Consider the following 13,680-nt stretch of genomic DNA (forward strand, 5'->3'; position numbering starts at 1 on the left):
ACCATCCATCCATCCATCCATACATCCAAGCACTCACCTGACTGCGCTGCACTCCAGCGGATCACCGCCAAAGTGACTAAAACGCACGCCTGGAACTTCATCTTTGATCCAAAACCAGGAGAAGAAGAAGAAGAGGAAGAAGAAGAAGAAGAAGAAAGCCTCCTTGTCTTGTTAACTCCCGTATAACTCACATGTCCAAATTAAGATATCCTCGCTGTTCTAACGCGCTTCTCACAAAAGAAAAAGAAGAGGAATAAAACGGGCTGAAAGTGTCGGAATGAAAGTGTCCCCGGGTGGTGTGACGGCTTCCCGCTCTGCTGGGTTTGTTTGTGGGCTCCCAGTCCGGTGTTTAGGTCGCTTTCCGCCGCGGACACTCTGAGCCATTTACTCCTCACTCTGCCATTGCGCCGGTTCTTGGATTGGAGGGGGGCGGGAGGGAAAGGGCGGGGGGGTGAGGAAGCAGTGGGGGGTGCGTGTTGGGATAGGAAGGGGGTGGAGGGGGTGTAGGTGCTCTGCACACGCCTTTTCTGCCTAATCGACACCTCTCTCAGCCAATCACATCACACGCCCATCTCCTAATGAGCCCAGCGCGCCTCCTGATTGGCTAACAGGCGTCATTGCGGCTGTCACTACACCTGTCAACAGCTGCTTTGTTTTGGTTTCCCGCTCTTGCTTTGGTTATTCTTCATCTGCATAAGTCAGTTTATTAGCGCCTTTTTAAACACTGGAACTGACTCATAAATACGTTAGAAGTAATCAGAAGAAGGAATAAGAACACTTATGTTAAAAGGTACAATGAGAAGAAGGCTTAGTCAAAGTAAGCAGATGTTTATTTCTAGCCAACCTGACCTGAGTCCTCAGCTCAGCATCCAGGGCTTAACGGAAAAGAGTCGATATGGACTCGCTGTGACACGAAGGAGCTTTATTCAATGTCCTCTGCTGCCCTCTAGCGGAAACAGGAAGGGATAGCTCTGTCTTTATTTAATTATGAATAAAAATGTTTCGGACATACATTTGACTCAATATTTGTAATTTCAGAATATGAATGTATTTTTTTCTTTTTTTTACATTTTTATTCATTAGGCAAAAAAACTCACATGAATCATTTTAATAATATCTGCTTATGTTTGTATATTTCTTGATTTTACTATTTAAAGGATCTATGAATTAGTTCAGTATAAGCATCTAATTTACATATAAATCTTTTTAAAGATATTTCTATTTCAGCTTTGCTGAACTTAATTACATTTTTGGTTGCCATATAAAGTCATATTTCTAATTTCATTAACAATATTGAATTTAATTTAATGTTTTGTTTGCTTTTTTTTGCACATATGCAAATCAATTTTTGGGTAAACATGTAGTGCATCTATTTTAGTTTTGCATACTCTATTATTTATTATTTGCTTAACTTAAATGTTGTCAATGTCAAAATTTCTATATTTTTTGTATTTGATCAAACATAACTTTTAGTTTATTTTATCATTTTTTATTTTTGTTATTAAAAATGTTGTCTTAGTTCTTTTTGGTGCTATGTATTTTATTTAGATTTGCTTAAATTGACTGAACTCTGCTGTATTTTCATAACTTCCTCTGGCTGCGTGTCGCCGCGGTGATCTGGTTGGTCTGTGCCCTGATGACCTCCAGCATTCACAATGCCCCCGCTCTAATTTTGGACCCTGACTTTGTTCTGTCCACTGTGTGGGACTCTGGGCTCAGATGACAGGCTGTGATTGGGGCGGTGGGGGGTGGGCAGGAGTTTCACTGGAACCGGGGTCTCACTGGAACCGGGGTCTGCCCAACCAGAACCAGCAGCTCTGGCTGGAGAGGATAGTCCAGAATGAGGTCCGTGTTTCTGACCTGCAGCCAGTGAGGAGGTGAAGTTTGTTTCCAAGCATGGCTCTTCCACTGCTGCTGCTGCTGCTGCTGACAGGTGAGTCTCTAAAGGAGCGTCTTCTTTAATTACTCTGGCCGGCTGAGTTACTGGACGTAGAGGAGAAGTTGGACTTCATGATGAAGAACAAAGTGAGATGAAATGCTGCGACAGTTTGGAAACGGAACTATGTTTCATTTTAGATAAGTAGAAAATGCAACAATCAGATATTCCATATTTTTCAGGACATTCTGAGAAAGTTTTGGTGACTTAACTGGTATATTTGGGGTCATTGTTTTGTTGCAGTTTCCTGCCTGCACCATGACACTCCCACTCTGTGCTGTATAGCATGTGAAAGGCTAGAAACTGTTATTTGGTCGTTTACGCCAAACATCTTCCCAAATGATTGAGCTTTAGAGGCTCAAACAGGGCAGACCTCACTGAAAACTAGAAATTAGCTTTATGAGAAAAACAGGATGTTTGTTTGGGGTTTTACAGAGAAATTCAACATTAGACATCAATACATGAGCATTTATTAATTAAAAAAAACTGAATATTTGATTCCTGTTGCTTATGTATGGCAATCCATTTGTGTATTTATTTTGATAGCTGGGATATCTTGCCGCTAATGCTTAATGGTACATAGGAAGCACCACCTGCTGATTAAACAGTTGAGAGAAGTTATTAGTTTCAATTCAGGGAATTTTTTCCCCCCACAAAATTACAGAAGAACGAGGAAATGACTTGTAGCTGCTGATTCTCAGCTGCTGTCCTTTTGAAAACTCAACACACTGGTTGTCCCTGTGAGGCTGCGGCTCCCTCAGAGAGCTCACCGAGTCGGAACAAACACCGGGCCCAAACAGTTGGGCCTTATCGGGCCGCCGCAGCCTGAGATCCGCCGCCTTTTCCGATCAGAACAACAAGCCGTCCCTCTGCTCCCTCCACACCGTCTTTCCATTCAGCCTCAGGTCCAACGGGACGGCCGCCGCCTGCCTCCACATTAAGAAGCTGTTTGCTCACATCTCCGAGGTAAACAAATGGGATTGGGACTCTGATTGCAAATTAAAAATCTTTTCTTCGTGAAAGTAGCAGATTAATAGGGAAGAAACAGTCCTGAAGGGAAACGCGGAGCCAGGAAGTGACCTTGTTTTGTTGCACAAACATATTCCTAATTATGAGGGGGAAAATGAAACGGAGCAGATAACCACTGCGGTGCTTTGTGTCATATTTCTTTCATATTCACAATAATGGTTATTTTCTGCCAATCATGTAACAGAAAAAAAAGCACCTTTGTGACTGGATGCTCTCTGCAGCTCACGTCGCTCCTTCAGAGTGTGGATGTGACGGCCGGCTCTACCAGAAGATGATCAACGACCTCTGCTTCAACCACTTCAAAGAGGAGATGGGCAGACTGGACTCAGGAATGTGGTGCAGCTGGCCGGAAACAATGGAGTGAGTGAAATCAAAAACGTTCAACTTTCCATTCATGAAAAACTCATTTCAAGGCCCAAACTGTTGAATTAATATCCAGTTATGTTAAATACAGTCAAATTCTGTTGACTACGCCCCTCTGAGATGTAGCTTAGCAGAAAAACAAACAACTATCTATGGAAATAGTTTAATGGCAAGAAAAGTTCTAATGTTTTCACCAGAAAAAAATAAGTTATGTAAACACACATTGGCTCAAAAGAACTTTCTGTGTGGAAAGAACCAAAAATTAAAAAGTGCACAAAGTCAGTGTTGGCAATGTTTCCATCCAGGAAACACACAAAGATAAATATAGAAGAACTCAGCTGGTAGTACTTTCTATTAGGGGAATAGAGAGTGTATGAAATTAGTGACAGAAAAGCTTAATCAATAGCTCAAAAACAACAAAACAAAGAAAAACAGAACAAAGAATACTTCTATAGTAAACAAAAATAGTCTTCATAGCTTTAAGTCTATCATTTAAAGGTTCTGTTTGCTAAAAACAAATCCCAGAGCCTGGAGAACTTTCTGTGGCAAATCAACGTTAAAAGGTTACACATATGAGAAATAATTGTTAACGAGAGAGAGAAAAGAGACAAAGAATTAGTGGACAAGGAGCAGTTTCTATGGTAAATATAAATAAATAAATAGAGTTTAAATAGTGAATAGGTTAGTCAGTTGCCCAGAAGAACATAGAGATCTGGACCAGGAGTACTTTCTCCTACATTTGATAGTCTAGCTAACTGTTAGTTTCATAGTTATATCTCTACATCGCTTTTTCTGCCTTTTCCTTCTTGGTTTCCGTCTGCTGCTTTGAGTTTTCCCTTTTTCTCTCACACAATATCTTTTGCTCAAAAGTCAACCGGTTGCTCAGCCAGAGCCGTTTTTCCCGTATCAGTCTGACATCACAGTGGCGGAGTGCGTGTTTGAAAGTGAAACAGTGGCCTTCTTCTCCAAGCACCAGCGGTTGCCAGAGGATGAGTCAGGCAGGAGGATAAAAAGGCTCTGAAGAAGTTTCTGTCAGAACTATGTGATTTCCCTCCTGGCTCCCTGTCCTCGCCTGGTCCAGCACAAAATAATTGGTTGCTGGTGCTCTCTGTGCTGCAAAAAAAAAAAAAAAAAAAAGTACAGGCATTTTCAAGGTTTGCACTGATGCAATAAAACTGCTGGAAAGAATGTGCGATGGCAGCACTGAAGAGAGCAAAATGAAAGGATTTAGGGAATACAAATATGATTTAGCCAGTGGCTATATCTGGTTTAACTAATATCTCCCCTTCATGTCCCTGAATGAAAGAAAAGAAAAACAAACTAACAAGCTGATGTTACAACAAAGAGCTGTGTGTGCCACAGGTCACTAATAAGACTGAACATAAAATATTTCATAATGTGACATATCAGGTAGGCTATTTTTTTCACACAAATTTGATGTGTGTTATTTTATTTATGCGAGATTAAACCTAATTGGCTGAAACTTTTGTTAAAAATATGTTAAAAATGCAGTAAAAATAAAATATTCACAGAATGGATAAATAAAAACATATTTCTGTTTCCCCAGTTTTAACAGTTTTTAAAAGTGGAGTTTTCTAGATTAGTTATCAGCAGGTAGCATCTTACCTGAGGTTTGTAGTCTTCAAACTGGGTACAATTTTCATTGAAAAGTTAAGCTTAAAGCTAATCACACTGTGGCTAATTCCAGACTGGATTATATGTAAAACACAATTTTTTAAGCAAGTGCTATTTACAAATTACAATGTCTGACACCAGGTTAGATTTAACATCATGGAGCAAAAACCATGTGATTAGAACCCAGCAATGCAGAAAATGGAAATGGATATGAGCCCAAAAAACTCTGTAATGTAAACATTCATTATTTATTTTTGATAGACTTCCTGTACAAGTTAGTGTTACACATGGAATGAGGACAACTTTAATCCCAGTGTCTCAAGTGTTTATTTTTGTCTGTAACACAAAACAAAGCTTTAGGTCAGTCATTTTTGGCTGAACTTCAAAGCACTAACTTCCTGCTACCGTTGGTAAATGCCCATAGAAATAACAATAACAGGAATAAAGGCAGAAATGAGAAAATATATTATGTTTCTAAACAAAAATGCTGCTTTAGAGCACAATTTCAGAGAGCAAAGACAACAATGTACTGCAACAATCAAAAACAGAGAGTGACATCCCTGTCATAGAAAGGACTCAGTGAAAAGAAGCAACTTAGCTTCCAAGGCTAACCAAACTTAGCTAACAAAGAGAAGAGGTAAAGTCACTTTGTTAAAGATTTACAAAATAAGACATGGCACCATCAAACATCACTAAACTTATCATACACAGTTTGTGTGCTTAGTCTCACCTGTAATGCAAAGGAGAGCTTTAGAAAGTCAACAGAGCTCCTAAATTTTAAACTTAGTCCCAATGCTCAGCGCGCACCCTACGCCCCTCTGTGAAGTGTGGATTCAGTCGAAGTGCACATAAGGGATCGAGTGCGCAGGGTTAGAAGCAGCAAAAATGTGAGAATTGGGATAGTACGCCCCTAGTGTTGTAGCTTAGATATCCAAAATGGCGGGACTGATCAGTGTTTAGGCATTTGTGCTGCTAAAAAGTACAACTGCAAGAAAACAAATTACTTTAAAGTCTGAGAGGAAATATTAAAAAAAATAATCATGATGATATCTCTAAAGAAAATAAGAATCGAATTGGTTTCTATTCCACTTCCACACAAAAAAAATAAAAATAAAAAAAATTAAGATGTTAATTTCATAATTATATACGAGGTTTTCCAGTAATGACGTTCTGCAGAAGAAATTAAAAATAAGTATCAATTCCTGTGCGCATTTGAAGGACACAAAGGCGGAAAGGCGGTGGGGGTGCGACAGGGCTTCACCGCTGCTGCCGTAAAATGCCGAGGACGTCAGTAAGTCACGCTCACAGCTAAAAGACTACTGCCATCTACTGGCGGAAATAAGTATTAGCTAAATTAGATGAGACTTGAAAAATCCGATGTATAATAATCAGCTGAGATTTATCTCAGAAAGATTAATAAGAAGAATAAACTACTGAAACCTGAGTGCCACACTATCCATCTAAAGGTAAATGCTACTTTTTATTATTTTGAATATTGATCAAATGTAACATTTACCCTACTTGAAATATGCATTTAAGCTATTATAAAAACCAATAGAAAGAGATAAAAATATTTTTCATGTTGATTTTCTAAATAAATCAAAAGTGGGGTTTTCTTTGTAATGACTAAATTAACACCTGTTTTCCACTTCTTAATTATACAGTGTACTAAATATAATTTGGATGATTCTCAAGCCGAAGTGGAGATACTGGGAAACCTGTCATTTCTTTTGAATGATTGTCACCCATTTAGCTTTGTTTATTATAGTCCACTTGCAGAAAAGCCCAATTTGAACGCAAACCACACCAAACAAAAATACATAAATAAAATCGGCTTTTCGTCTGGACCAAAAAACTGGCCAATGGACTTTTTTGAATAAAACTCAAGTAGCTATCTTTAGATAATAACAGGAAATATTGAGGGAAAGCAATCAAATCCAAAGGGCTCTGCATACATAGGTAGGATCCCAACCAACATAGATTCTTTGTACTGAGCTGGTTCAGCCGAGTTCATAGATACTCAACATGACCACATTCCTAGAGTTGAGTGCTTCATTATGTTCATTATGGTGAGATTGATGATGTTTGGCTCCACCTTCTGCTTATCTGACTCCATCTTTTGATATTGATGGTGTTGTGGTGGAGCTGGAGAAGTCAGAGGGATTGAAAATCCCCTGGTCAAAGTTGAACCTTTAAGTTTTGTTATGACAAACCTAAATTAGTCCTGTTGTAGTCAAGATAGGCTAAAAACACTCCAACCTGCTGGACATTTCCAGTGTGGGCCCGGCACTTCTGAGAAAATGTCCAGGGATGACAGTGGGTAAGCATTTGACCTTATCTGTATGCCAAAGTCAATGACCACAATCCGATGCAGGTTTGACCCATCAGAGTATCAACCTAACTTTTACCATGGACATGTTAAACAAGGTCATGAAAGCTTTTAAAATAACTTCCACCAGAGGATCTGGAAAGAAACACAATTAGAAAAACATCTTCCAGAACAGAGGGGCTATGAATGTCCTGCCTCAAGACAAGACTTTCATCCTGTTAATTCTCATTGAATTAAATCCTTTTAATCCTTCCGTGCTTCTTAATCTTGTTCTTGATAAGTCCTCTGCTTACTCATCCAGAGTTGTGATTATGCAATTAAATCATATGTTTGTTTCTGTCACAGATTGAGAGTTTGCTTTTCCTCATTTCTACCCCCCTCGATCGTCCTCAGACGCAAGTCACACTTCACCCAGAGAAGAATCTCTCTCTGGAATGTTGCAGTGCTCCAATGAGCGCGCTCCTCAGTTGGAATGCATCTCCATTTCTTTTGCCCTCCACCAACCAAGCAGTTATATATAGCTCTCTTAAGCTCACTGGTAATTCTAGAAACTCTTCAGTTCTTTTTTCCCACTACCATCAGGAATCCCCTGCTGCTCTTTCACACTGAGAGGAGGTTCAAAGACATCAGGAGAGAATATTTAAGTCCAAAGACTGCAAATGTAAAATTCAGACTCATTATCATTTTAGATTTTAACTTGAGAGACTTGAACATCCCTCGGACGTTTGAAAGTTGGGTTAATTTAAGTGTTTCATCTAAAGTCTTTAAGCAAATATTCACTGGTGTGTGTCCGTCATGGTTTTTGCAGGACCTACGAGGGACTGACTAACTGCACCTGCCAGGTGGCCTTGAGGATGGACTGCTTCTGGCCCAACCAGCTGGTCGACGGCTTCTTCATGAAGATTCATAATACGTACTTCCACCACTGCGCCCTGACCGGCCGGCTCCTCAGTGAGCCATCAATCGGAATCCTCACGCCCTTCATCGGAGCGTCAATGCTGATCACCCTGCTCATGACCACAGTCGTGGTGTGGAGGAGCAAACGCACGGAAGGGATGCTGTAGAGGTGGTGAAGGAGCTTGAGTTGGTCTCAGGACTTGGAGAAGGACTCATAGCATCATGTGCCACAGTCAGTGAACTTCATGTACTTTGAGAAGCAGATGTACATCTTAGAAGATATCTTAGGAAATGGTAAACTGTAGTGAAGACAAGATAGTGTCGCCTCTACAAAAGCATATTCAAGTCTTGCGTTTAAACTACATCTGCATCAACAACTGAGAGGAAATGAGGTGCAGGACTCTTGAAAATGTTAAGAAACGCAAAAGCACAACAAGTTAAGCTTTGAAGAAAATGTTTAGGCTTATATTTATTTGCATTATTCTCAAAGTTCTTTTGAATGTTTTTGTGATTTACAGTCATAGCTGCAAGGCAAATGTTGGGATCAGCCTCTGATCTGCAGCTGTTTTTAAGGAAGTGATGAAAGATTCTCCTTGTGCAGATTTCTGAAAATTGTCCAAAGTATTTATGCGAAGATCTGCGAGCAAATTTGACTTTTCGTTGCAGCCAAAAGTTCTTGAAAATCCACAAAAAAAATCTAAGAATAGTCAGTATTCTTCTCACAGCTGACAATAAGTGCTACTTGTTTAGAAGGTGTTAACACGAAGGTGATTTAAGGCACATCAGTTGGCTGATGAGAGTAAGAGTGACTTCAGCATCACTCTTTCACAAGTGACAATGGTGAACTGGTATTAGCTGTCAATTCTGATCTAAAAACAAAGTCTGAATTAGTGTTTATGCATAGATCAATAAATCAATAAAAAACACAAAGTAGTACAATATGCAGAAAAATACAAAGAAATAACTTTGTATATATACAGAAAAACAACTTAAGACTGCATGTGCCTTGGCAATGGTAAAATATACATTGTGTTTGGTGCAGCATCTGAGTGTGTAGCAGATTAACAGGAGGAAAGTGTTTCTCTGTTACTGTTTAATAATCATAAGAACAAGAAAACGTACAGCAAGCAGAAAGGCTCAAAATTCCATGAGTGAATGTGACATGAATGTGTATATGAAAACTAGTTTGTTTATGTGCAACAAAATAAACTGAAAAGAAACACAATAATAATTTAAAAAAAACTTCCAGAGAAATATGAGATTAAGTTGCTGTATGCTGGTCTTGTTAAAGATTAGCAGCTTTTTTTTTCTTTTTATGTCTGAATGTGAATTTGGTATTATATATATATATATATATATTGGGTTCGCACACTGTGTGGCGTTTAATCAAAGTGTACAAAGTTTCATTCAGATGAAGGTTTGCACGCCAGCATGCCGAAATAGTTCACGATCACCATCACTTCAATGTCAGGACAGGACACATTCATGGCGGTCAGTAATCTGAAAAAAAAAAAAAAAAAAAAAAAAAGACTGAAATCTTAATTTCAACCTCAATGGGTGAATTAAAACAGAGACAGAAACCAGAACTTTACTTAAATATTAATGTGTTGTCAGTAATTAAACACAATCTCAAGTTTTTTTCTTTCCCCATGCATGTAAAAGTCATGACTCAGCACTTCTACATACATTGTGCTTGCTTAGCTGTTCGCAGCCTCCCCCCCCAACCTCCCCGTCACTGGCAGGGGGAATTAATGACGGTTGTGTTATCGAAGCAGAGGAAACCTTCGACAGTTGAGCTTAGTCAAGCAATGCTTGGATTTTCTGATTAAAGGCCAGAACTGTGACAGTATTCACAGACGCATCTCAGCAGTTTTTGATAATGATGGATGAAGCCAAGGCGGAGAGTATGAGAAGGGAGGTGAAAGGTGTTAGCGGTGATATCTCACTTGGTCAGGATTCTGTTGGAGAGATTATCGGCTTCAGAAGGATCCTTCTGTTTCAGCTGCTGGTAGCTGGAGAACGTCTCCACCATGCCTATGAATCCACTCACTGGAAGGGCTCTTCTCACTGGATGGCACTCAGTCCTACAGAGACATTCAGGGTGTTCAGTCTATAAATACAGTAGGTCAACAACAAGCATGTCGGTAAGGACTCACCATTCTTTGTCAGGGTAAGAGCAGGAGTTAAACATGTCAAAGTAAACCTTCCTGGAGCTTGGTCCTAAATAAGAACTTCGGTAGGGAAGCAGGGCAGCATAGAACTGGTGATGGAGGTCAACACATCTCTTAGCACCAGCTGGAAGTTTTCAATTTCTACATGTTTGAACACTAAAGCCCCTTCTCCACCGGCATGTCTTTAACAAGTTTTGCCTACATTTGGGCCAGTAATTAATTTCTGTCAGACAAAATGGAGTATCTAGATTTACTTGAGTCAGCCATGACAGCGTCTTGATGGAGGATGAGATGTAAACATCACTGTAGGCTTTAATCTTAGCTACTTCACAATTTTGGCTGTTTGAATTTAAGACCAAATAAAATATCTGTGTTTAAATTGTGTCTACCAAACAACAACCTTTGAGGTTCTCCATTGCCGAGTGTCAACCTCAGCTGCTGTGGGGTTACGGCCTGTTCCAACATTCCCAAAATAACGAGGGACACAATGACAAAGGAGATCCTCTCAACTTGGCAAGAATCAAACCAGGTGTTACCCGGCTAGAGTGAGACTTGACAATGGAGAAGGGGCTTTAGTCCTCTTTCATAAATGCAACAATGGCTAACTTCTAAGATCTGGACAGGACCTCTCGGCAGATGTCATTCAGGACGTTTGAGATGTCTCTGTATTCCAGGATCATGTCCATGGTGTAGCTCAGGAGAGCAAGGCAGCCTCCAGGTCTGAGGATCCTGTCAGCCTCCTGGAGGAACCGTGGCCGGTCGAACCAGTGGGCCGCCGTCATGGCTGTCACAAGGTCCACCTCCCCTGATGCAAAGGGTATCTCCTCTGCAGGGCAATGTCTGTGGTCAGATAATACAAGTAGAGGAACAAAGTTTCCAGAAATCTGTAAAGAACGCTAAAGAGCATTGTTCTAGTCATTTAGCAGAAGCTGAGGAATCAAACTATGTGCCAACATTGCAGAAGGAAGCCAAATATTCAATTTGTCACATGATAAAGTTAAATGTTGGAGTTCTGTTTTATATCAGTCAAAACAGAATTGATACTGATCTGTGTTGACCATACTAATGCTAAACTTTAGCTAAATATTACATCCAGCTACAGAAAACCAGCTTGTTTTAGTTCTTAACAGTACACAGCTCTATTTAAGTGGTCATTGATTCATTTGGAGGATTATTTATGACCAAGTTATCTTGTTTATACTCCAACATTTAAGTTTGTTTGTTTACATATGAGAAAGCAAAAGGGATACTTTTCTACTCCAAAAGTTGGCCGATTCCTCCTGGGTTCTGAAATTGTCATGTTTTGAATTCATCTAAATAAATAAGAATGTTTTTTTCTTGCTCACCTGTATGAAATGTTTGGTGGGTTGTTTTTGGCCAGCGCTCTTTCTACCATAGCCTGGCTGATGTCCGTTCCAACTACCCTGGTGAAGTAAGGAGCCAGAAGGACTGTCCCTTTCCCCGGACCACAGCCCACATCCACGGCCAGTTTGTACTGCCGCAGTGTCTGAACGGAATAAAGATAAAGATCCTCATTCTTTACTGCAAAACCTCAAATAAAATATCTGTCTAATTGTTTTGAAGTGATGATCTTAGCTATACCACTCAACCAGATCCAACATTAAAAAAACAATATGATTATCCATATTTTCTGATGTATTTTTCTGGTCACACCTAGTTAAGATTCAAGAAAACACCTGGAAGGAACATGTTTGACAACATGAGGCAGTTTAACAAGATCACAAAGACACACATATCCATCCTCCAATAAACATCGACATGATCCCTTGTGAAAATATTCTTCTAATTGGTGAGACAAAAGTTGAAGTGCTTTGGAAAGTCAGAATGTGGTTTTACTGGAGGACAATGATCCAAAGAAAACTTACGAGTATAAGTTCACCTCTGAAATCACTTAATATTAACGCTGTGGTGGCCTAGTCAAAGTCTGGACTTAAGATGATGTTGGATTTACAAAAACTGGTCGCTCACTCTTGACAACCATCCAATGTAAAATTAAAACAATTCTGCAAGGAAAAGTGGGCCAAAATTCCTCTATAGCAAAATACTGATTGGCAGTGAATAGTGGCGATTACTGTAACTTAAGAGAAAACTCATTTAAAAAGTGCTTCTTGTATTTACTCTAGTTACTTTTTTTACTGATAATAAAACATATCTGATGACTGGAAACATTTAATTGACAAAACAATAACTTTGCAAAGAGGCATAAAGTTTTCCCTAGAATGCCCTGTGATTTAGGTAGTACACTATTCCTATGCATCACTAGAGGGAGCTCATGATTCACCAGTGGTTCATGTTCCTCAGCATGAGGCACAATAGGGCACAGACAAAAGTAACAGAAGACAAGCACCAATTCATTATTTCTGTTTTAGGTGTAATAGTCTCAAAGAAAATACATGCATTGGAGCATGGAGCACTAAAGAGTTTATGGTTCCATTCTTAGACGCTCTATGCCGGTGGCATGAAATGTAACATAGGCCTACCTTCTGCTCCATGTAGCTCATTATCTTGCTGATAATTTCATGGGGTGTCACTCTGTACTGCAGGTAAGAGGCTGCATGGTCTTTCCCTTCAAAGAGCCGCACAGCCATCTTTTAAAGGAGCAATAAAAACCAAAGCAGACAGAAAAAAAAGAAGAGAAAACCCGCTTCTCCAGACTGAAGAACAAATCGAATGTCAAGTTCCTGAACTCAAGAGAAAAGGAGTTATCATAAAACAAACCAGAGCTTCAGGAGAAAGTTGGAACCTCTCCACAACGTCAGCCAGACAACAATGACTCAGCAGTAAAAGCGGTGTGACGAGTGTTCAACCAGCGAGTTACAGATTAACGGACTGATTGTTGTACCTACAGTACGCTAGCACTTTAAAGGTCAAAGCACTTTAAGTGAAAGTGTTTTCTAACAAAATGAAGAGGCCCATATCCCTCTGGACTGAGAAATAAATCAAAATCAACCAACTAGGATAAAGTGACAGTTTGAGTCTCACTGCTGCCCTAGCTGCTTAAATCCATGTCCAGAGTTCTTCTTGTTTCATCCTTTATTATAGTTTATCAATCAATCAAATGAATTTCACCTATCAGATCTCATCACAGATGTAAGGTAAGTCCATGAAGGGACCCACAATTCCTTTTTCCAAGCAAACCTCTCCAGCTCATGTTGAGGCCATGAAGGACTAGAAAAGTTCTGGTGCATCACAGAGGATCATGTATCTTTAAATCTCTCTTCAAATACATTATCTACCTTTGTTTTTGTTTTGTCCATCACAAATTGCATTCTTAAAATGTTACTGTAAATCAAAAAAAG

General features: G+C 39.6%; 2 protein-coding genes across 2 annotated transcripts; one reads left to right on the forward strand and one right to left on the reverse strand.

Annotated features, from left to right (window-relative positions):
• Nucleotides 1–1,693: 1,693 nt before the first annotated feature.
• LOC106925657 (receptor activity-modifying protein 1-like) lies at nt 1,694–11,716 on the forward strand. Its single transcript, XM_015000098.2, has 3 exons — nt 1,694–1,933; nt 3,187–3,325; nt 8,101–11,716. Exons 1-3 carry the CDS (start codon nt 1,897–1,899, stop codon nt 8,354–8,356), a joined length of 432 nt encoding a protein of 143 aa, XP_014855584.2. The 5' UTR covers nt 1,694–1,896; the 3' UTR covers nt 8,357–11,716.
• Nucleotides 8,627–13,275, reverse strand: LOC106925664 (putative methyltransferase DDB_G0268948). Its single transcript, XM_015000101.2, has 6 exons — nt 12,862–13,275; nt 11,707–11,867; nt 10,987–11,200; nt 10,346–10,449; nt 10,136–10,273; nt 8,627–9,689 (listed from the first exon to the last, which is right to left on the reverse strand). Exons 1-6 carry the CDS (start codon nt 12,967–12,969, stop codon nt 9,593–9,595), a joined length of 822 nt encoding a protein of 273 aa, XP_014855587.2. The 5' UTR covers nt 12,970–13,275; the 3' UTR covers nt 8,627–9,592.
• Nucleotides 13,276–13,680: the final 405 nt, after the last annotated feature.

Source organism: Poecilia mexicana, unplaced genomic scaffold, assembly GCF_051168715.1.
Source record: "Poecilia mexicana isolate PSO_F unplaced genomic scaffold, ASM5116871v1 scaffold_2, whole genome shotgun sequence".
NCBI lineage: Eukaryota > Metazoa > Chordata > Actinopteri > Cyprinodontiformes > Poeciliidae > Poecilia > Poecilia mexicana.

Excerpts from the sequence above, each read along its gene's own strand:
- LOC106925664 (XM_015000101.2), bottom strand. The coding sequence starts at position 12,969 with ATGGCTGTGCGGCTCTTTGAAGGGAAAGACCATGCAGCCTCTTACCTG. Across the intron at positions 11,201-11,706 it reads CCACCAAACATTTCATACAG|ACATTGCCCTGCAGAGGAGA; the intron begins GTGAGCAAGAAA and ends ATCTGACCACAG. Across the intron at positions 10,274-10,345 it reads TCTTACCCTGACAAAGAATG|GACTGAGTGCCATCCAGTGA; the intron begins GTGAGTCCTTAC and ends ATGTCTCTGTAG.
- LOC106925657 (XM_015000098.2), top strand. The coding sequence starts at position 1,897 with ATGGCTCTTCCACTGCTGCTGCTGCTGCTGCTGACAG. Across the intron at positions 1,934-3,186 it reads GCTGCTGCTGCTGCTGACAG|CTCACGTCGCTCCTTCAGAG; the intron begins GTGAGTCTCTAA and ends TGCTCTCTGCAG. Across the intron at positions 3,326-8,100 it reads AGCTGGCCGGAAACAATGGA|GACCTACGAGGGACTGACTA; the intron begins GTGAGTGAAATC and ends TGGTTTTTGCAG.